General features: G+C 40.1%; 1 protein-coding gene across 1 annotated transcript; it reads right to left on the bottom strand.

Annotated features, from left to right (window-relative positions):
* Nucleotides 1–2,162: 2,162 nt before the first annotated feature.
* Nucleotides 2,163–23,707, bottom strand: KIAA1841 (KIAA1841 ortholog). The gene is made up of 21 exons (XM_039717198.1): nucleotides 23,570–23,707; nucleotides 20,574–20,739; nucleotides 18,539–18,725; nucleotides 15,159–15,252; nucleotides 13,950–14,188; nucleotides 12,567–12,625; nucleotides 11,784–11,944; nucleotides 10,886–10,972; nucleotides 10,661–10,771; nucleotides 8,827–8,950; nucleotides 8,529–8,681; nucleotides 8,139–8,344; nucleotides 7,675–7,774; nucleotides 7,097–7,129; nucleotides 6,392–6,491; nucleotides 5,303–5,397; nucleotides 5,155–5,183; nucleotides 4,989–5,062; nucleotides 4,268–4,356; nucleotides 3,812–3,903; nucleotides 2,163–3,405 (listed from the first exon to the last, which is right to left on the bottom strand). The coding sequence occupies exons 2-21, from the start codon at nucleotides 20,721–20,723 to the stop codon at nucleotides 3,369–3,371; spliced, it is 2,220 nt and encodes a 739-aa protein (XP_039573132.1). The 5' UTR covers nucleotides 20,724–20,739; nucleotides 23,570–23,707; the 3' UTR covers nucleotides 2,163–3,368.
* Between the last annotated feature and the right edge of the window lie 232 nt (nucleotides 23,708–23,939).

The following is a 23,939-nucleotide window of genomic DNA, read 5'->3' as shown; positions in this document are numbered from 1 at the left end:
TGCACCAGTGGTTTTGCTGTGAGGATCTCAGTCCAAACCAACAGCAGCCCCTCCCAAAACTTGGCATCCAATGCCCCTGTGATTCCCAGAGTGGAGGAGCTCACAGTCCTGTTAAACTTTGCAGTTGCTATGGCCTTCCAACGGGCTGATGGATCCTTCAGCCTCCACCCTGGTGCTGCTCAGAGGCAGGATGAGCCCCTGACCTCAGCCACTCTGTGCTGTCACTTGGCCTCAAGCCTGGAAAAGCCTTTGGCTGCTTCTATTTATAGATACAGCCAGAAGGGGATTCAGCAGTGAATCTACTCCTATGATGAGATAAATTTAGCATGAGTCAAGTCTACTTTATCTCCTCAAAAATGGGACTCAATTGCGGAGGTCTTTTCCAATCCATAGGCTTCTGTGATTCCCTAATTATTAAGAAATAGAGAAAAAAAGCTCAGAATACAGTGGTATAGTTCATGAAGGCTGGTTTTCACTGAGCTGCAGGAGGAATGCCTGCAGGGTCTGTGTGTGCTGCTCTCTTGGACATCAGGAATAATTTCAGGTGTTACACTGGCCTGGAGTGGGAAGAGAGGTGCCTAAATGGAAGAAGAAATTTCATATAATGGCTCAAGCAAGCATCTGATGCACAGGAGCAGTTTCCCAACACAATCCCATATGCCTGAGCACTCAACAAGAACAGGAAACAATGATTTTTAAAACATTGATTCCCTTCTGGCCAAGAGAAAGGTGTTACTCAGTCACATCAAACATGCCCATGCTATTCACAGACTGAGGCAACCATATGTCCACACTTCTCCCAACACTGCATCTTTTTCCCTTGGAGCCAACACTGAATTTAAGATTCTGTCCTTTTCTCCAAGAGACAGGAGCATCCAGGACACAGGCACAGCTCCAGAGTGCAGGAAGTTCATTTTTACCCACGTGTGACAGCAGGAGGTACACTGCAGCCTGCCCAACAGCCCAACTGCACAAATACAGGACATCCAAGACATCCACACAGCAATTCCTAGAAACAGAATCATGGAAACTAATTGTATTCACAGATTTAACAGATTGCACCCTTTAAACAATCTGCACAGTGCAAAGCAAAATTATATGTTTTTTAAACATAGCTTAGTCTGACATTTTGCATACTTGGGTCAGTTGTAGTACAGCTCACTGAGGAATTTTTAATCCAGCTTCGAAACTTGATGCAGATAAAAATTCTTTGAAGTTCTTGTAGATTTGGAGTAACTCTGCATTTAATGATATCCTGTTCTTGACAGATAAAAAGCCTGTATGAGGATGCTGCAATTTAATCACAAATATACATGCATGATTGAGACCATCAAACAATATCTATGCACATACTTAGCTCTTAAAAGCATCTATAAAAAACTCACACACTTCTCAAATGAATAATGTTTATTTCCATTAAACCAAGACAAATGTTCAAAATTAATACAAGAAAAAAACTCAAGGTGGTTGGCATGGGGAAAAAAGATAACACTGCACATCATGTAAATTATTTGTATAGGCTCAAAAATATTTTTGAGTGAAACAATACTGGCATGTAGAACTGGCACTTCCCCACAGAACAAAACCAGCAGAATTTTCCTCCTTTCTCTTCTAGTCAGTAGTTCTATGAAAACTAAACACACACACATGCAGCCTGCAACTTTCACCCCAGGTTTACCAAGGGAATTTGGAACAATCCCCTATCAGAAGTCACAAAATCATAGCAAAGCACTTTATCTACTGCATTTTTCATACCTGATGGGTTTTATAATACTTTCAACAAACAACAATCAGTTTTCCAGCATTGACTACAAGTGCTTCAAACTGCATTAGTACTTGCAAACAGGCCTGAGGCCTTCACAAAACCTTATTTATTGGGTAACAGATTAAAGCACTCCTGTAAAGTTACAGCTCCTGCCCGAAATCAAACCCACTGAAATCCAGTTTTGCTTGTTGGTTTCACTGGGCTCCAATTTTGCTACAGCATTGGACAAAGCACACAAGTAACACTGATTTTAATTGTTTCAATAAAAATCTTCCACCTTGACAGCAGTATTTTCAAGTATTGCTATCCTAGTCCTCTAACACCTACCGAAAATCATCAAGAAACAAGACAAACAAAAAAAGCCCAAATGGAGAGAAGAGCATTTTAAAAAAATTCCCCTCTCCTTACCCCACCCCACCCTCCCACCCAGGAACTTGCTGACTTAATTCCAAACTCACAATTTATTATACAGCCAGGAGCTGGAATAAGCTTTCCCTGAGCTCTCTTTCTACCTGTTTCAAAAAGTCAGAACGTGTTTCCTTGAATTCAGCCATCATCATCATCATTATTATTATTATTATTGCCATTTTCTCTGCTAATATGCAACATATTTTCTAAGCAAGTTATTTAATTTTGGTAGCCCTGGATTTGTGTTCTATTGCTGCAAATACAGAACTTGAAAGTGCATCTGACTTCTAAACAGTGTTAATCAGGCAGGTTTCAGGGAGTAACTAAACCCAAAAGATCTACATGCACAAGGCTTTGTAATGATGCATCTCTGTTAAAAAATGCAGAATTAATAACAGATCTGCTCAGAAATTTAGTGGCATAGCATCAGTTAGAGAGAGAACTGCTTTGCATCACAAGGTTTGGGTTTTAGAAGGGAACAAAGCACTGTCCTGTGCAGGGGGGTCAGGAATGGGGATGGGTACAGATTTCATATACAAGAAAAGCAAGTGGCTCACATGCAGGATGCAATGCTGCACCATCACAGCACTGAGAGCATCTTTGGAAGTCTAGTCCCTACCTGCCACCCACCTTCAGAGGAGTGGGAGTTGTGTGATGTACACAAGGAAGCCTCAGAACTGCATGAAAAGTTTTCTTAAACTAATCTAAGTCACAGATATTGTCATGGACTTGAAATGCAAATCCCCAGAAGACTGACCTAAAATGTACCATCAAATACAACACAATATAAATATACAAGGAGACTTGGGTTAATGCTGCTGACTGCATTCAAAATTCAGTAGTCTTGCTTTTTCAGTATTTCTAGCATACCAAAAGGCATATTTGTATCTTCCCCCATAAATAAAGTTAGTCTGATAATTTAATTTTGTAGATTTATAAAATATTTTCTATGCAACTTAACACAGTAGCCTAAAAAAAGCAATTAAATTTAACTTTAACAAATAGGATATTTACAATTAAAATAAGTACAGACCTTATTGGGTTTGCATTCATTTATAGCACAAAATAATTTACAAGGCTTAAAGTAATAAATAAGTCACTGGAAAGCTTTCAGAGATGTGCATTGTCCATATGTCAGAGTGCAGTGGAGTTTGGAAGCAGTAATGAGTTCTGGCTAAAGTGTGTCCACGACTCCTTATGTTGGACGGCCTTGACCAAAACGGGTTTTTGACCTGGGTTAAAAACACATGACAAACATATTTACATTATAAATACAAGGTTCTTTATATTATTAATGCATGTTTTTGATGTGTGTGGGTTTTTTTGGTTTTGTTCTACAAGGTGGACAAAGAACAGGCTAAAAGTCTTGGTTAACACTTTTCTGGTTTTCCGTAATTTCCCAAAAAGAAAATGATGTTGGAGCTGCAGTGAACCTCCCCCCAGCACAGCTCCAAGAGTTTCATTATCCCAGCTCTCCTGGGAGACCAAGGGAAGCTTTTGCACCTCACATGCTTAACCTGGTGGAAGCTGACCCATAAGTGTGTGAAATGAAGCATGTTTTTCTTTAAAATGTTTCTTCAAAACCCTCCACCCCGCACTCCCAAAATCCATTTTATTTATTTTATTTTAAAATCTTACCTGGGATTCTTCTCAGCATTGCTTTGTCGTGCACTGACCTGTGCTGAGGCTTTAATCTGAGCTTCAAGTCTAGAATAAATGCCTCCTGCATACTGGAACCCAGAAAAAAATAATCAAGTTTTGACATGATTTCAATGTAATCAGTGACTTTCCATAAAAATATCACTAATGTTCAGCACAATCTCTGTCATACTTTTGTCCATTATCACAACCCAGTACTGGTTTTTTTATACCCATTCTACTTTCCATGAGCAGTTTTTAAAACGAGTGAACTTTAAATATTATTTTAAACTCCAATCTTCAAAAAATCACGCATGGAACAAAATGAAGATTGATAAAATTAATTATTTAGCTAAAGTGTTGAATATATGTTATATTTATTTGTGTTTAATATTTTTGTTAACCAAGGCTCACTTCAACTCTGCAAACACTACATTTTACCAGGACAAATCTTACTTCTTTGCTGTCTTTGGACTTGACTCTATCGAGGTCTCCCAGTCTCATTTTTATTAAGTGCCCTGTGATCTCAGACATTCTTCTCTGATCTGTCAGAAGAGAAGATATTTAGAACAGAGGTATTCATTGCTACAGAACACAAGGAGGACTAGACACAGACTTTAGAGATACTGGATTTGTAATTTCTTTTAGTTCATATAAAGATCTTGAACAGCCAAACTCCTAAACCCTGATGCAGCCTCAGCAGCCTTGGCAGGTACCAGAATCAGCCTGAGGCACTCACATTGAGATCAAAACCTCAGGAAATGGTTTTGAGGCAGAAGTTTTTAAAACAGCAAAATTGCACAAGAGTTTCAGGAGAGATTAAAAAAGGCAGAACAAATTAATCCAATTCTGAATATTTTTAGTCACAGAGACTGGGAAAGAGATGGAAGTGGATGTTTCTCTGTTTATCTGCACAGACAACAAATGTCACAGGGATGCAGGAAAATATATCTGCATATTTTTATAATCATGAGATGACAAACTATAATCTCTGTATTTGGAATGTCAGCACAGAACCTAAAGCACATAAATCACACTAACACCCCAAATCCCACTGCTGTAGGAGATTAAATTCACCCTACAGGGATGTAACTAACTGAATTTTAGGAAAATTAGCTGGATCTTTTCCTTTGCATAATGTTAACTTCATGAAAGCTAAACTCATGCAGGAACAGACCATCTTCTCTTTGAGCATCTTGGTTGTATCTCAGGGACCTGGAGGCATCCCACTTGTTCTGCTGCATGCTCACACTGCAAGAGAGGTGCACACACCCTGTTAGAAAGAACACCTTAAAAGAGGGAGATACTAAAACGTGTTCTCAAGGGCTTTGAAAATGACTTACACAAATGGAGAAGCATCTCGGGAACTTGACTGTTGAAGAAAAAAAAACAGATTTAATGTGGTTTTCTAAGGTCAAGTCCAAAACTAAGAGCAAATTCCTCTTTAATTTAAGCCAGCTAGGGAGCCTGGATTCACAGCTGTGATTTTACCTTATCAGATGGCTTCTCCCTTTTCTGAACACTAGGTGAAGAAACTGCTTTCTTTGGGTGCCTGTAGGATTTCTTTAATTTCTCCTTTCTCCCTGCTAATGGAAGAAATGTCTATTCATACCCTCAGATAGTTGGAATTTCTCAATTACAGAGCTACTAAAGTATTTTTCCCCCTCTATTTCTTTACAAATAGTGTAAATCAATAGGCTATTTTTCTTTTATTAGTGTTGCAGGCATGCTAACACACTCAACATACTCAAATGCTTTTCTATGAAAAATATACAGAAACTCAAGTATGCATTTGAAATGCAGAGTAATTGCACATAACAGCAAATATTTTTTCCCTTTAAAAAATAATGCACATACAAGCTACATTTGTGACCATATTAATCCAATGACTAAATTCTGAGCAATATCAGATCAAACAAGTTTAAATTTAAATTACAAACATTTTATTTCAAAATGTATATATATATTTTTTTACTGGTACAATTCCAATTGCCCTTTGAGTAATGACAAAAAGAACAAAGAAATCATTGGAAGCCTCTCTTTCGATGAATCATTAGTAGGGTGAAAAGGAGAAGTTGCTTTTTGGCTTTCCATGTTCCTAAACCCATTAGCACATTAAAAAAATGAATAAAAGTCTTTTTAGATCATCTAAAGCTTAGCTTCAATGCAGACACAATTTTAGCTACATTAACCAGTCATTCCTCTATGTAATCAAAAGATAAATCTGCAAATTTTTTTTTGCATGTAAAAGCAGTGATGTAATTGCTGCCTTTTCTTCCAACATTTATTACATGAAAGCTCATTAATTTGAGAGTTTCCTGCAAAATAAGTGCTTGATAATTCCAGGGACTTCTCAGACATGAATAGCTGCAGCTTTTCTTGTTTGCCAGTGATTTTTGATGGCACCGAGCAGTGGGGTAATTTGTATCTAACCACAGGAAAACTAGGGATAAAATTCAAGTAACTTTGGGTCTTATTTTTGAAACGCCTAATACTCAAAATCTGCTTACAGAGGACTTCTGCTGCCTCAAATCCCTATCTGACAACTCCAGAGAGGAGGACTGTAAGGACTTGATGTACCTGGTTTCTTGCACACTTCTTCTTCATCCCCCACTTCATCCTCAGTGACCTCTGAGCCCGTGGTGTACTCCTCCTCTTCAGACAACAGCGACTGCTGCTTCTAACCAACACCAGGAGAAGCCAGAGAATAAAAATGAGCCTGGGTTTCTATTAAATGGTATATTAAATCTGTCTTGCAGGTGCTGACATCCAGCATAGTTCCCTGAGTGACCAAAGAGTGAGTAATTCCTAAGAGACAGGCACAGAATTATGGAAATGTTCAGTAATGTGATGTTTACATTGTTGGAATATTTATCTAAATATTACACTTTTACCTAATTAAGTGATAATGAGTGCCTAGTAATGAGAAATTATGAAGTTTAACAATGAAGACGTGAAGCACCTCAGACCAGCCAAGAGACAGATACTCAAATCCTTGCATTTTGGTTTATTTTTCTGCCAGCCTAAAAACTATTAATAACTGATGCATGCAGTGTTAGTGTGGCTTGCTGCCATTTATAAAAACATTCAAAGGGATTTCTCATTTCCAATAATGCCAAAGTATTACTTCACACTTACCATACTTTCTTGCATACTGCAACCTCCAAATTAAAGCAAAAAAATATATTTTTGTCTCATTTATTAGAAAGTAAGACAAAAATCAAAGCTAGTTCTTTGCTAGTACAGAAGACTCCATATTTAAAAATAGTAAAATATTTTACTAACCAGCTGCAAAGTCCAGTTCTTCAGAGACAAAAACTGTTGCCATAAAGAGAAAAAAGGGCATATAAGTTAAGGAAATAATAATAATTCCAATAAAAAAGTGAGAGAAATTCTAAAAATAGGAGTGGTATGTTACAGTACAGCACTCTACACTGGTAACTCCCAGGCCTCCTCCCATCTTGAACCCCAAATTTTGGTGGAATGATCAAACCCAAGTAGCTTAAAAACCACTGACCAATTAAATACAGTGAATTCATGTTTTAGTGAAAGTAAACTTAGCATTAAAAATATTTACAGCTGACTTTTTGATCAAAAATCAGGGAAGTTATGTACTGAAATATTTCCAGCAGACGCATTAAAAATATTTACAGCTGACTTTTTGATCAAAAATCAGGGATGTACTGAAATATTTCCAGCTAATATTTAGCAGATGGGATAAGTTTTGCCTTTTCACCAACCATGTATTTTGTATCTATGTCTTACTCCAACAATGTATGGGGTTTATTTTTATTAAAAATTGTTCAAGAACTTCTTCAAAGAATCCTCATTACTAGAAGAAAAGGAAAAGCATCAGCACTCACAGCATTGATCTCTCCAGTTTTGGGGCCCCACGGTGTATTTGGCTCTACAAGCATATCACATTCAAGGCCTTTGTCATCACCCAGCCCAATACCAGAGTCACTTCAGGAGAAATACAGAAACCAAAAATAAATAATTCTATTCTACTGCTTCAGAATCAGTCTCCATTGACTATACATGTATCAAGAGAGCAGGCAAACCTCTGAGTCAGACACATAACATCTTGACAGCAATACATTAAAATATAAAGATAGCAGTGAATGCTTACAGAGGTTGAGTGACTAAAAGCCTGCTTGAAAAGTGAAAGGAGAAAGTACTTGTTCTTCACTTCCAATTTCCAAGTAAACAATCAAAAATAAGTTACCCTTAGAAAGACCTATGACTCATTTTGAACTCCAATATAACAAGCACACGTGTTCACTGCTGAGGGCTAAGTTATTTCAGTAACACAATACAATGTTCTCACCTATTCTCGTCCTTAGTGAAAGGAACAACTATAATATCTCTGTGATGCAGCAGATCATTCAAGATCTGAGCAGTCTGAGATGGCAGAGCATCCCCCTCTTCACTCTGAGATGGCAAAGCATTCCCCTCTTCACTCTGAGATGGCAAAGCATCCCCATCTTTGCTTTCTGGAGGTAACTCCACCACATGATCCCTCACTTTGCAGCCCTGCAATACACAGAGGCAGAAGATCAAATATTGGAGTTAATGGGAAGAACTGATTCCAGCCAATATAATAACAAAAGTTCAATTTCTGAATTACAATCCTAATTTTGGGAAAAGATCCGTTTTCCTAACATAATTTTGCCCACCCCCACCACGTGCTTTGCTCTTTAAAGGAGAGCTGAAGTACCTTTGGGAGGGTTGTAGGGTCAAACCGAAGAACTTTTTGGTTACAACAGGGATACACTCCTGTGCCAGTGGAGCCCAGAGCACTTGCTACACCTGGATAAAGAACTGGCTGCGAATGGTACTGGCAGTGGGAGAACTCAGTGCACAGGAAAGACTACAGCAGCAAAGAGAGAGAGGGAGAGGTGAGACAACCTATGGAAGTGCACTGTAAAGAATGTCTGCCTACCTTTATTACCAAATATTATCCAAGCTGTTTAATCCCTGCTTCACCCCCCACAAGCCAAAGTGAATTACCTAACCTGGTTACACCTTGAGCAGGTCAGCCAGTTGACAGTCCCCCAAAGACGCCAGTAAACATCCCGCCAGGACTTCAGCTCCTCGTGAAGGCCAATTAAATACTCGTGCACTTCCCAGGTTTTGTCTCTGAAAAAGCAAAACATCAGAGTATTCACTCTGTTTTGATCCTGCCACCAGGATCACAAGGTGGAAAAACAGCAGAAAACACACTGGTGAAAAGCCTCCAGTAGTTACAACAGGAGGGATACAATGTCAGACAATAATTACTAAATTCAGAGCATGACAGAGGAGACTTTATTCTTCCAGAACATCCTAAACTCACTCATAGCAAAGAGCTACAGCTTGATTTATCTCAAGATCCATATACTGCAAATTTACAAGCTAAGATGAACATCTTCTATTCATCTGCAACACAGCAACAGCTAAGAAATACCGTTTGAAAACACAAGCTCATTCCCTTTTGATGAAGGTACATACCTGGCAGTTCTAGTATTAAAAATGCAGGACTTTGTTACTTCCTTGTGATCAAATGAGACACATCTCTTCAGAATTCAAAAGAGATGTGCAAGTTGCAGTGGGGCTTGTTATCTTCAGAAAGAGCAGATAAAATTTCCTCCCACTGTTAAGCCCTGGCCTGAACCATTTTTGTTAAATGTGTGCCTAGCCTAGACTAAGCAAGCAGCACATCCAGTTGGAAGTCAGTCCTAGGCACCACTAGAGGACCAATAAATAGAAACCTATTTTTAAATCATTAAAGATAGAACTGTATTAGCTCCTGAGCATGAATTCAGGCATCACTTCTCAGTAAACATATTCTGTGTAGCAAAGCATCACAAGTAGCACAAGGCAAATAATTAGAATCTATATAATTCTCTGAGTAATTTATCTGCTGGGAATTGCAGAGCAGCCACATACACTCAGCTTAAGTGAAGTAATACAGTTAATGAATTTTATGTGACTAATCACCAATGATCTTAAATAGGTCAAGACAGAGGCACAAGATTTGGTTCTATGTAGATGCTGGGCAGAACTTAACTCCACACCTTGGAATAACTGATGGAAGCTACATGGAACTGTTTGGGTTGTTCTGAACACAATGGATCTGATGAAAAAGGTCTGCTGCCATTAATCTCCCACCATCCCCCTTAAAATGGGCATGTGGGGAGGAAGGGAACTGCAGCTGATCATGGACTGATCTTCATTAACAGGAGAATCCAGCTGTTCACAGCCACGGATCAGACAGACAGAATTCAATTAAGCATTTATGCCAAATGAATCAGGCTTGCATACAGAAGAGGCTCTGCAAGCTCCTCTGACAAATACTGCAGGAACAGAAAAACAACTGGCAAAGTTTATTCATAGCAGCCTTTAAGCAGGTTGAGCATTTGATTTGACAGTCTAAAGTCAGATTAGAAAATACTCCTTAGCTTTTCTTTGCTGGCATAGTGGGGCCTATCCTTCACTAAAAAACCTTGCAGAAATGCAGCATTTAATTCAGTCATCAACTGCACACATTTAAAAACCAACTGATGAAAGAATTAGCTGAGTATTTTCTATTTAAAGCAGTGCAACCCAAAAACAGCCCTTCCAGTAATCATGGCTGCAGTTTTCCCATTTTCATTCAGAAGCAGCACTGCTGAATGAATTTTAGAAGCACATCATCATAATCACATCCCTTGTTTTATTTTTTGCTAGGTGACACAAGAAGTTGAGGTGCTTCATATACTCTTCACATATCTGTGACTTAATTTTGTAATACATCTGAGTATGTAGTACCTCTAAAATCACCCAAAATCAGAGTTGAAGAAACATTTTATGTATGTACAAATTCATTACCTTATATGAACATAGACAATATTCCCATGTTGGTCTATGTTGATTTTTCCTGGTACACAAGGAATTCTCCTTTCAGTTTCTTTGGTTAGCAACTTTTTACATAAACAGCACCTAGATTAAAAAAAAAAAAAGAAAAAGAAGGAAAGAAAGCACTGGAGTAAGAGCAGAGCTTCTAAACACAGGAGCTGTCCTTGCTATTGAAGCAGCCATATAAAAATGCCATACCTGTATAAAGTTGCTGCATTTCCTCTAGAATCTGGATTTACATACTCCGGATCAAACAGTCTCTCAATCTTCTTGCAGAAAAGTTTACTATTAATGACATAGCTCATTAGCTCATCCATTAGAAAAAACCCTGAAAATTGCTTTATGTATAGTGAGATTAACAATCACAGTCTCTCACAGAATCTAGCTTTTAATATAATTTTCCTTTAAATTATCCTGTCCATCTCATTTTTACACAAGTGTGACAAAAGTGATATTTTTATTTTTTCTTTATTAAAATGCTTGCCAATATTAACTGCCAGCTTCTATCGTGACTAGAAGACCTTTAATTAGTGAATATTGCTGTGAAACTGCACTTCATTCTAAGATTAAGCCTTCATCCCTACAGACTAAAATCCTCCCTTGCTTTCACCTTGCTTGTCTGTCAGTCTGCCCTCCAGTCACTGGCCCTTCTCTTGATACTGATCAAGCTGGGATCCTGATGGATGAAAGAACATTCCAGCACCACTATTCAGCCTCCCAGCAATCCTGAATTCCAAGTCCAAACATCCAAGTTCACAGGATGCTGAAGCCAAACCATTCTCTATCAATTAGGAGCATGTCATCCCATAAAAGGTTTCTCCCCCTAATCCTTGCTCCCATGTGAGAATTCATTAATAATTCTCCCATACCATGCTCCTAGTGTGGCCTCTCGTTTTGCTCATTTCCTATAAAAGTTCTTTCCTTTGCTCATAATTTTAATATAAAGTTCTGAAGTCACACCATGATATTCTGCATTAAAAATACATTCCATGAGAATATATAATCTATAATTTCAAACTGCACAGTCTTAGCTGTTATGAAATATGATCCTAAAGCTCAACAGCACTTCAGAAGTGCATTAAGGCAAAAAAGTCACCTCTTAAATTTGTCTCTTTTGTCCTTCAGCTCTTCCACCTCATTGTGCCTGAAGAGATCAGCAATGTGTGTAACAAGATTAGCGTTGATACAGTTCATGTTACATGGCGTGGCTACAATAGCATTCATATTTTGGTGACAATAATGAATACATTTCTCTACCTAGGAAAAAGAGAAATATGACTGTTAAGGAATTCTGGATAAAAAGCCCCCCCATACGACTTGCTTCAAAACTTTTAATTGTGGTGTTTTGGAAAACTGTTTCAGTTTGACTTCAAAATACAAAACAAGCCTCAAATTTGCCTGAAGTTGATCCTGAATAACCTGACTTCGTTTATCCAAAAATTTCAGTAACTTTCCAGTTGCTTGTTAAAATAGAACCACAAAACACACGGATCTCAACTTCAACAGCTGTGCTTTGCTGTGGGCCACCTCAATGACAGAACTTTTGACAAACATTTTAACAAAGTCAACAGCTATTCCTTATAGAGCTGGAAAATCAGATCCTAAATTGCAGACATATCATTCATGTAGAAAAGAATATAAAACAAGCACTCTAGATCACACTGTCACATTTAGAAATAACATACCCTAAGCTTTATTGCATTCAGATCCTACAAATATTGGATTACTGCACTGAATAGAAGTGTCAAAAATCTCAAAATGTTCTCATTGCAGCACCTGTTTATGTAACAGCCAAAGCACAACAAACAAGCTGCTAAGACACCCAGTAATTAACTGTGCCCTAATGCCAGAAAATCAATCTATCTTTCTTAATACTTACTAATGAATCCATCTTCAAAAACTCAGAAGAAATAAGGATTGAGATGACATTTGATGGTTCTAGAAGGCAACAGAACAAAGGTGGGGTTTTTTACATGGATTTTTTTTAATATATTTTATATCGCATCCCTCTCTTCATATTCAGCATCTGTGTTAGCTATTATTTTAGCAATCAACTTGTCATTCCATCTTCTAGTATACAGAACCTTTTCACCATCTTAAGAAATAAACTTTTGGTTTACCATTTCAGTGGCCAGAGTAGAACTGACCTGGAAAAATTATTAAAATTGGAAACCTTATTAAAATTGGAAAAGGAGGCTTCACAGGGATACAATGACTAAACAATTACACAAGATTAACTTCCATCTGTAGCCATCACACCCAGCTGAGATTTTTTCAACACAACCTTCACATTGCAAGTTATAAACAAACCAAGAGAAGAAAGTTACATTTTAAAAAGTGGTAGCAAAAGCTCACTAAAAATTTAAAACTTGCCTCAAAATCCACAAAGGCTCTTCTACCATTGTATTGGATTGCATTGAAATTGTAGAAAACATTGCAATTGTACCAACAGGGAGCAGAGGAGAAACAAGCAAACCAATCATCAGCATTTAAAATCTACCACTCTGTCCTTGGTCAGAAGAGGTCTGAAGAGCCTTAATTAAAAACATCACATCCCAAAATATATTAGGGCTTTTTTATTGCTTCAACTTTCAGCATGTTTCCTCAAAGCTGTCAGTGCTGGCAAAGCAGAGCCATCTTCTGAAATGACCAGAGGATCTCTGTTGCAACACTCTGCTAACAACTGATGATGCCTTGTGCAGGCTGCTCTAGAAGAGAGGCTAGAGCTAAAGAACAAAGTAGGGATTAATTAAAAGGATCTCCTCAGTGGATCCACCTTGGGCAGCACCAGAGCCCAGCCAGGGCTGCACCCAGGATGAACCCAAATGGCCCCAAAATGCACGAGCGCTGCCGGGGTCTCTCCCTGGGCTCAGCTCTGCTCCATGTGCACATTGCAGTTCAGTGTCCAGTTCCAGCTGCAGCCCCTGCAGTCCCATCCTGCTTGTTTTTCTCTCTGCAGCCCACGGGGTTTGTGCTCCTGGGCTGAGATTGGGATCATTTGTCCTTGGTGCCCAGCTGGAGCAGGAATTGTTTTGCCTCCCTGCTCTGTGCAGAGAGCTCACCAACCCTTAATATGAAGCCCAGACCCACACACTAAAGCAGCACAGAATCTGAAAATATAAAAGCTAAACATGAGGCATCACTGACAGCAGCCAGAAACAGATGATGAACTGCATCAAAACTGGGGATGAACTGCATCAAAACCATTCATCTTCTATTAGTGCAGAACATAATGAACCTACAAGAAATGATCTGCTTTTACCTAAAGTGGGCATTTCATTAGCCTCAGACTCCTTGGAGTTCCTTTTGACATATCTTATCAGCCAGTCAAAGATGTGAACGTCACAGTGCACAGAGATGTCCACCTCCTCCCAGCGCTGGGCATCCACTGACAGGTACTCAGCAAAGTATTTCATCTCTGAAATCAAAAGGTCTCGAGGACACACAAAGTCTTCTTTGAGGTTTTTGGCTTCGTCACACACATGGATCACCATATTCGGCCTCCAAAGGAAAAAAGGCACAAAGCAAATTAGGAGCCTAAGCCAATCAGGGCACCAAATCCCAACAACCTCATCTCCAACTCTGGGTCATGCATTGCAACACTGATGTCATTAATAGAGGGAAAACAAACTGCAGTTATTAACTATTAATAGAAATTATTGTTGGATAGAAGACAGAGGCATATCATCTACAGATAATCAGAGTGATTTAATTAAGGGAAAAGAAATAGAACATTTCTAGCTCCATTCTCCAATTTTGTCACCTGTTTGTTAATAGGATACTACTCAAATTTTATGGAGAACTTGTTTGTTCTCCCTTCTTAATATTCTTCAAATAATAACCAGATATAGATGCCTAAATCACTGAGGTACCAAGGACAGTAACAGCAATTTTCATCAGTGGAAATTAAGATTTGGTTTATTGCACATTAAAAATCTCTATTTCTTAAGAAATGCTCAAAGCTAGAATCAGTAAATGCTGCCTCTACAAAGAGGCAAACAAACATTATTCTATGTGTAAATATATAGTGTGGAAAACAGGGATATGTGATGGAATAAAAGTAACCTGGATGGCTACTGGAATTCATGGGAAAATTTTTCATTTACAGCTCTTTTCCTGCTTTTACATAGGACAAATCTATGTTCAGAAGTATTTTTTAAAGTGCAATTGAGCAACAGTCTTGTTTCATTCCTTTATAAAACCAGGTATGTTTCTCATTCCTGCCACAGCAGTGATCAATCACTCAGAGGAACAGTATGCACAGATTCATAATTATCTTATTGCACACAAGACATTCTCAAACCAACTCCTTGAATTTCTGCAGCAATAGAAGGTTTCCAAATTTCTTGCAGCATTTATTAGGCTGTTTCCAACTGTTTTCTTTCTGGTAGCAGATAAATTTTAGTAATTTGCTCATCTTTCTGTCAATTCTACAATCCCCTAGATAACAAACACACAAAGCTCTTCTTACCCCTGTGTTTCATCAGTGCTTTCTCCAGTGTTATGTACAGGACCTTTCTCAGATTCTGAAGAACAACTCCTTGAGGAGGCTGCACTGGGCCTTCCTTCAATGTAAGGAAAAAAGGCTGCATTAGAACAAACACTCCTGATCTTTTGCTCTTCAGCATCTTGGAAATGCAGCTGAAGTATGGCTGTCATGGTGGAGCAATGGCACAGCCAGCAGCAAATCTGCTTCCCTAAGGGCTACTAAACAATCCAGATTGCTGCTCTGAGTGCCACCCATGGGAACTCACAGCAGCACCACTGCTGGGCTGCCCAGACACTTGGCTACAAACCCAGCTCACTTCTGGCTCTGTGATTTTAATGTGTTTAAAGGCATGAGACTCACAGCCTGTGGCACTTCCTTCTGGGAATGTGACCCATTCCTTTAGCTCTCCTGGTCTGCTTTGTGGGAAGTGGCTCCTAAGATCCTGCCAGGACAGACCTCAATGCCACTCCTCACCCATCATGTGCCAGCTTTGGAAATAAGCAGCTTCCAAAGAGAAGCACAGAAGACTCTTAGGATGTGTTTGTTTTTGCCAAATTTCTCACACATGTGGCTTAAACCAGCTGCTCACATCAAACATTGTTCAAAGAAAACAGACCAGGAAATTTGTCTGGTCCTAGAGCCACATCACTAAGGTTGTTCCAGGAATAAAGGATGCACTTCAAATAGTTCATCTTCACAAAGGTACTACAAGCAGTGGAAGGTGCACACAACAACCTAGTGAGGTTCAGGAGTGCAGCCACCAAATCCACTGAGTTCTGGACCAAGGGTTAAAGCAATGACTGTCATTGCAGCTGGGAATGGATTACTGCAATGTGAAACTTCAATAATCCTGCTTAGAAGTCAGAAAGATCATTATTTTCTAAACAATGGAAGGGCACACATCTGTCTTCCACTGAAACCCTAAGGTGGTGATTTTCCATGGTTATGCCATTCTCTCAGATTTCTGGGAGCTCCAGAAACAATCTCCCTCTTGAGTAATGTAAGAGGCTGAAGAAGATTAAGACAGACCTCTTCATCTAATGGCTGAACAACTACAGCAGACTGACAGCAAAAATTATACGGTTCAGAACATAACAGCTTTGCCCTTCAGGAAAGCAAAATTACTGCACCAGAGGCAGAAGAAACTAAACTAAACTTTCTCCAAAGGTGCAGCCAAAGGCTTTGCACAGTTAGGTCTTAGTAAGGCCTTAATGGAGGGAGCACAGTTAGCAGAAGGGAAGATTCACTCAACAGATTGAGTCCCAGTAAAACCTTGGGAAGGGCTGCTCCAGCCACAGCTCCCAGGCAGCCATCCTCACTGCAGGCCCTGGCTGCGCCCTGGCTGCAATCAAAGGTGGGAGTTTTACAAGAAGGGACTGTGGAAATACATGGTATGAAAGAGTTCTGCCTGCAAATATATTAACAAGTCCATTGTGAGCACAGTGATTTATTGAAGGCAATAATGCTGACAAGAATATGCAACACAGCCAAATGAATGGGGACATCTGAACTTCACCACACATTGCTTCATATCTTTTTTTCCCTCCTCTCCAAAGCTTACAGATTGCTTAACTTTTGAAACCTTGTAACAAATTCTTTAGGTAAAAGGCTATCTTTTGTCTTTGTTTACTGTCATGACATGTAATCAGAGAGACTTACCAGCAGTTTGCCTTGTAATTAGCAAGTATTAAATGAGCGTTTATAACTTAGCCAAAACCAGAATCCAGCTCAGAATGAGTATGGCCTGATTTGCTTTTTCTTTCTGTTACTCATGACTACAAAAAAAAAATGCAAACAGGCCCAAAATTCTTGATCCTAACAATAATCTAACGTGAATAAATCCACTAGGAAGCAATTAATTAAACCAAAAAAAAAAAACATTTACAAATAGGATTGTCTCAAATCCCAATTCTGAAATGCAGAAGTGCCTCACAAATACTAAGAAGGTGAGTTCACCCAAGCCTGTGAGAAAAAAAGATTAATTACCCTAATTTCATATCAACAAATTACACTCAACAGGGCAAATAATTTATCCAAAGGCACAAAGAAAACAGAATAATGTCAGGCTAGGATCTTGTCAAAGGAAACATTACATTAGTGGACTTGAGTGCATCAATACTCATTACATGTATGACATTGTTAGAAAGAAAACATGCACTAATTGTCTCAGGAGTTCCAGAAGCAGAGTTAGCTCAAGTTAACTGCCTCCTGGGGAGCTGCTAATCCTGTGAACAGGGACCTGTGGGTGCCAGCAACATCCATCCCACATCAGGCATGGAACACACAATGGAAAGCTGGTGGGAAGCACTTCCAGTCTTGACACTCCAGATACAGTTTTCCAGTGTCAGCCCTTGATCAGAGCTATTAGAACACTTTGAACAAAGGTCAAACAGCTGTTTTTCTGCTGCAAAGAGTGAAAGCTGCAGGGAAGGACATTTTAACAGAGAACACATTTAAATGCTTCACTGTCGTCTTAATTTTTAACACAGAAATTATTTATTCAATACTGAAGCAAATTTCTCGTGCAAATACATTTACCAAGTTCTAAAGTCACTGGAACATCTCTGTACTGAAAATCAGAGAATAACACACACATTTAATTACAACTTCTGACAGAAGTAGTATGAAAGGAATTGTTAACAATATTTAATTGTGCTATGATTGAATTTACAAATATTTGGTTTGGTCCTCTTCTGCTCAAAAATTGCTGGGACACATAATTGAGCAAGACACATTTTATGTCATCTCAAGATTGTCCTGAAGCAAAAATTAGCTACATTTTGCTTCAACTCCTCTCTACCTATCCATGGCAAACACAGGGCTTGTAGCTGGGAGAGGAAGGTTTGCCCTCAAGGGATCACCTCCTCAGCTTCCTGCAGCTTCTCTCTAGATATTATACTCTCCAGTTATTTTAATAATGCTGCTAAAGTTGACTTCAAATGGTTAACAGCACACCACCAAAAGTCCTAAACAGAATTCAGCAGAAAGGGTTTGCCCTCAAGGGATCACCTCCTCAGCTTCCTGCAGCTTCTCTCTAGATATTATACCCTCCAGTTATTTTAATAATGCTGCTAAATGTGACTTCAAATGGCTGTAGGGTTAACAGCACACCACCAAAAATCCTAAACAGAATTCAGCAGAAATATTTATGCCTCTTGGAAGACAAGTTACCAAAAACACCCAAGCAAACATTGATTCTTAAACTAAACTAATGGCAAGTGCCTTGTTGTATGCATTACATCCATACTTAACCCTCCAGAGATGAATGACTGTCACTCCTGGGTGGACTTAACCACTCAGGACAGAAGCATGCACACACTGATTATCAAAGCCAATATAGGTCAGAATGACTAAAAACATACCAGTTATAGTAATGGAATCCTGCCCAAGAGCAGGCTCCTGAAACTCTGTCTGTGAATCGAGCAAGGAGGATTTGATGTACGTAGCTAAAGTTTCCACAGGACTCCCACCAGCAGCCATCAGGGGATTATACTGGTTGTCAACAGGTGAACTTCCACTGCTTTTTAGCTCATCAAACCTTTTTGCACACTGTCACAAGATTAAATGATAGGACAATGAAGCAGTAGCTTTCAGCACATTTTTAATAACTATGACTTGAGATGGAGACTGTATTGCACATTTTTGCATGTGAGCAGTCACTGATATCAAACCCATAAATGCTGCCTACTTAGTGGTATCAAAAAAGTACATAAACACAGTAAAATGAGTTACCATAATTAATGATTCTAGTAGAAAGAGAAAAAATTAGATACAACCTGTTTCAACTTTAATTTCCTTAAACCCTGTGATTTTAAGCCCAGTTTTCAAAAGTTAAAATTAAGGGGAGAGTTTGAATTCTCATAACTAGTTCTTTCACCATAAACATGATCAAATGTTATAAAGAGTGGCTATATAAATTGATTCACAATTATTATTCTTTTACCTTATGACTTCCATTCCAATTTGGACAAAAGGGACTGCTGCTTTCCACTGCAATTCTATAAACTTCCCATCCCCTGTTTTTGATGAACTAGAAAGTCTTTCTGTTCTGTAAATTTGTACCAACACAATCAAAACTACAGGTTTGGTTCAGAAAAGTCCTACACAGAGGTAACTTGCACATACAAATAAATCTACTTAATTCTGCAGGTGCTCCTCCTGTGGCACAGGTGTGGGGCTCCATTAGCAGCTGGTTGTATTTATTTATTTAGGGTTGAGTTAACAGACATGCCATGCCAGTGCCCCTTTGGGCCAGGGGCACACAGGGACATCCTTCTGATATTCAGTGTCTCAAATTTGGGATGCCAGTCACATAGAAGAGACAAATAAAGAGATATCTGTGCTTTTCTCTAACTGCCTCAAGCAGGGACTCCTTAACATAGCTGAGACATTCAGTCCTGTAAAAACAGAGCAATCAGACATGTACTAATCAATCATATGAATTAATGTGAGGAGAGGGCTCACTGATATTATTTTATTTAACGTGCACAGTGCTGTCTGCACATTGAAAGGTGAACAATAGAGACGTCCCTGAGCCTCTGCCAAGAACCTGAAAAGCAGCAACATTCCACAGAAGCCTCTACACCCAGTCCTTCATTTTTATGTTCAAAATACAAGGTTACAGCAACGCCCAACAGCAGGGCTATAAATGGGAGCTGACACACTTGATTAGGCTTGCAAGAAAGTCAAGACCACTGTCTTGTTTTCTTTCAGCTTTGCTGAATCACAAGGGCAAAAGACATTTTCTTTTCTTAGCTTACACCCTCTCAGAAATGAAAAAGTCAAAATTGTTATTAAAAAAGGAGCATTTCACCAGGAAATTCAGCAATCCAGAAAGAGAAGTATACAGAGGTTCTTCCAACTCTACTCCAACCAAAGAAAGAAAAATCCACTCCTTGTAGGATCAAAAAAGAAGCAGCTGCACTCCTTACCCAATAGAGATCTGTAACTCCTCCTTGTTTAGAGTTGTAACAACACACACAGAAAGTTATTAGGTTTCCTAGTAAGGACACTGCAACCTGCATGGGGTTAGTGGTACTGCCATCCCTTCCATCCAAGTCTTAGCTAGGGACTTTGGAATTCAATAGCATGGCTACCTTTTTTTAATTCCACTTTTTAATTTTTCCTTTCTGGTAATTTTCATTTTTATTCTTTATAAGTTCCAATGAAATACACTGCAGAACGCATTTCTCAATTTCAATGCTCAGGTTCTGTAGAAACAAAACCAAACCCCCCACCTCTTTTCAATCTACTGCTCATTTAACATTTCCAATTAGGTGCAAATTACTTTAGGAAAAAAAACCCCTTAAGATCAATTTCCCTCCCTTCGCCCAAGAAATGGTTTTTCTCCATAAAGCATTACTTAAAGCATACAAATTCTTTTATTAGTGAACTCACTTCTTTGGATGTGTATCCTGGAACCAGCCTTGCCACACTGTCCCAGTTGATAGGCTGAGGAACACCAATTAGGGAACACAGGATCATATCCAAAACCATTTGGTTGTTGTCATAGGGGAAGTTATTGTTTTCTGAGAATCCACGACTCATCTTTGGCTACTTAAGCCTAGAAGAGAAAGAGTTTTTAGCAAGTCTCACTGCATGGTTTGCTAACTGTTGACCTACTATACCTGCAGCACTCCATAAATTACAGGGGGAAGTGTTTACCACAGCACTAAAGTCAAGTACTGAGGCTTTTTGACAAAATTTACATATTCTCAAAACCCTGAGGGAGAAGCAGATGTGCAAAGCACACCAAACCCAAGAGCAGCAGCAGGCATTATCCACCTTTCCTCTGAGCTGCCTCTTTCCAGAGGGGAAATCACACCTCTGAGGCCTCCAACACAAGAGAAAGGCTTCCAAAAATCTCAGAATAAACAGCCAAAGTTACAGAGGAGCATTGTAATGCAAATTTACACACGTTCAAATACTTTTGCCTGTTCTCACAAACCTGCTCTCCTCTTGCTCTGACTGCCATTATTCAGAAGCCAAGCCAGGACACCAATTTAAGGGCCATCAACACTTCAGAGTCAGGAAACCAGCCTGAATCTCCTTCAACTCTCATCCCCAACACCTGACATCCCCAACTCCTTATCAGCCAGGATGAGCAGCTCCAACCACCTCTTATTCCTTGGCTCTAAGCTGAACACCAGAACAAAGCATATAAGGACAGCAGAAACACGTTATAAAACAGGATTACATTTCATTTGTTTGGGTTTTTTTTCTTTTTCCAAGTGGATTTTATGTATAGCATCAGGGAACAGTGTAAAAGTTCAAAGTGCTGATTTAGTTTATGCTGGGAAAGAACTGTGGGCATTGATTAAGAGTTTCATGTTCAAGTAAAACACAGCCAAAGAGCTCAGAATAAAAATACTTAATAACAGAACTTAAAAACCACACACAAATTTTTGAGTTACAAAGCATGAATTATAAAGAATTTGAGAGAAAATACACCTAGATAACACCTGATAACTTACTAAAAGCATACTATACATACATTGATGTTTCTTTTGCACCACCTTCTTCCTAAAAGAAAAGATGCTTAAAATACACAAAATAGCCCTGATTTTTTCTCCCTCTAGAAGGTGTTCCAGCCTTTTTTTCTGCTTGTTTTGGTGGTAGAAACAGAAATCACAGCAGCAGGTAACTGTAAGCTTTCATCCTCTCCAAAGAGCAGCTGAATTCAATCAGAAGGAAAAAAGCACAGAACCCACCCAGAGAGAATTCTTTGGTTTCCCACAGCCATGGGGTTTAAAAAGAAGGTTAAAAAGCCACAAGTCCTGTAGAACATTCCATACCATTCCAGCAATTCTGTCCAAATGAAATCTGCTGTCAAATGCGCCAAGCAGCCAGTTTCAAAAGAGAAAGGTCCTCAGAGGTTCCAGGAGCCCGGAATTCCGGGTACAGTGGATGTCACTGCCAGGTGGAAGTGGCTCAGCCCCTGTGTCCCCGTCCCTGGGGGCACCTGGGGGCAGTGTCACTGTGGGGATTCCGTGGTGCAGACCTCTCTCTGCCAGTGTGCACACAGATGGCAGCAGCAATCACAGCCCAGCCCCAAACAGCTCCTGTTTCTGCTGTCAGGAGGAGAAATGACCCGGCCAGGGCAGGTCAGCACCACAGCCCAGCCCAGTGCTTATGAAACACAGGGCTGACTGCTTGTGCCAGCTCGTGGAGCAGCTGGTTTAAAAATATGTTTGGATGAGATAAGTAAGTGATGGAGCATCATAATCCCTTGGATTCCCACCATAAAATAGGCTTAATGTGAGAAGAATCACCAGCAATGTCAGTATTCCACAAATCACCACTTTGAGGGTGGGATGATTACACTGGGCAATCAAAGAAAGAGAGAAGGAAAACTTTTTTTTTTTTTTGGCAGAAAAAGGGAGCATGTAATTTACAGGGGAAAATTCTGAGTGCTTCAGTGGTAACAAGTTTATTACAAATCAACCCTGTGGACAGCCCAAGCGTGAAGGGATGACAGGTGCTCTAAAACGTGATGACACGTTCAGAGACATCAAGTCTTTGTCTCTCAATAAAGGTCTCTTTATTTGCTTATTCTGCACATTAAAATACAGTTCTGTATATGCTTATTACTGCAAAGATAAACGAAGGAAGAGACTTAATTACAGGCACACAGAAGAAGTATTTTTATTTGTATTCTGCAAAGAGCACGGGACTCCTCTGTACAGCTTTACACATGACATTCAATATTTGCCTTTTTGTCCTTTAGGAACCCTGTAGGAAATATAAAGACACATGCAAGATTCTGTCTCATGCAAGAAGTCTCTAAAAGCAGCAACATAAAGCCTGTAAGAAATCATATTCTTAAGAGAAAAAGCAGCTTCTACAGATTCTCTCTGCTCTGTTACTGCAAGGAAAGCTCATGTTAACCCCTTCCTCAACTATGAAAATTGGAAAAAAGAAAGTTCCCAAATTATTTAACTCTGACCAACTCATTTGAGATGCACAACACAGAAAGACACGTGAGAACAGAAATTCCTATTAATTCTCAGAATTCCAAATCAGGCGGCGCAAAGGACTCCCAAGAGTTAATTCAGGACGGAAACCCACGATCAGATTCCGCTTTTTTATGAATTAAAGCAAGCCGTTAATGCGGACAGGGAGCACCACTGCCCTGGCAGGGCAGAGCCTGAGGGAAGGTGAGGACGGCGGGATGGCCACGAGGTTTCCGTGCACAGCCCGAGGGAGTGATGCTGCAGAATGAGGCGGCGGACACGAACAACAGCAACTTTGCTGCTTGCCCGCGTACCAGCCAACGTTAAAAATTACAAAGCGCTTAAATTAAAAAATATAAAAACCCGTCTCAGACAACCCACAAGTGCGGGGACCCCGAGGGCCCCCCGGGCGCTCTCCCCCGGGACCCCTCACGGGTTTACCTGGCGGTTCCCAGGCGCGGGGCCGGCGGGACTGGGTGGGACGTGCAGGGGGGCTCCTCCTTGGGACGATCCGGGGCTCAGCAGCACCGCAGGACGAGCGGGACCCGCGCCCGCCGCGCCCTCATCTGCCGGCGCCGCCCTCAGGGGAGGGGCGGGGCCGCCGTGAGGGGGGGCGGCCTCCGCCAATGGGAGCGGCGCGGCCGCGGAGGCCCCGCCCCCCGCGCCGGCGTCACCGTGACGTCACGGCGCGCCTCGCTCCGCGTGACGTCACGCAGCCGCTCCCTGCGGCGATTCCCGAGTTTTCCGCTGGCACAACTCCCGCCCGCCGGAACCCGGCGGGGAAGGGCGAGCCCGGCCCGGGGAGCTCGTG

This window comes from Passer montanus, unplaced genomic scaffold (assembly GCF_014805655.1).
Source record: "Passer montanus isolate IOZ18808 unplaced genomic scaffold, ASM1480565v1 scaffold37, whole genome shotgun sequence".
Taxonomy (NCBI): domain Eukaryota; kingdom Metazoa; phylum Chordata; class Aves; order Passeriformes; family Passeridae; genus Passer; species Passer montanus.
This window is presented reverse-complemented; position numbering and strand designations above follow the sequence as displayed.

Bases quoted from the DNA above. Each gene is read 5' to 3' on its own strand.
- KIAA1841 (XM_039717198.1), bottom strand. From the start codon at position 20,723: ATGAGTCGTGGATTCTCAGAAAACAATAACTTCCCCTATGACAACAAC. The intron at 8,345-8,528 runs GTACTTCAGCTC...TGTGTATTGCAG, and splicing joins ACCCTACAACCCTCCCAAAG to GGCTGCAAAGTGAGGGATCA. The intron at 3,904-4,267 runs GTAAGATTTGTC...TCTGGGTTCCAG, and splicing joins AGTCCAAAGACAGCAAAGAA to TATGCAGGAGGCATTTATTC.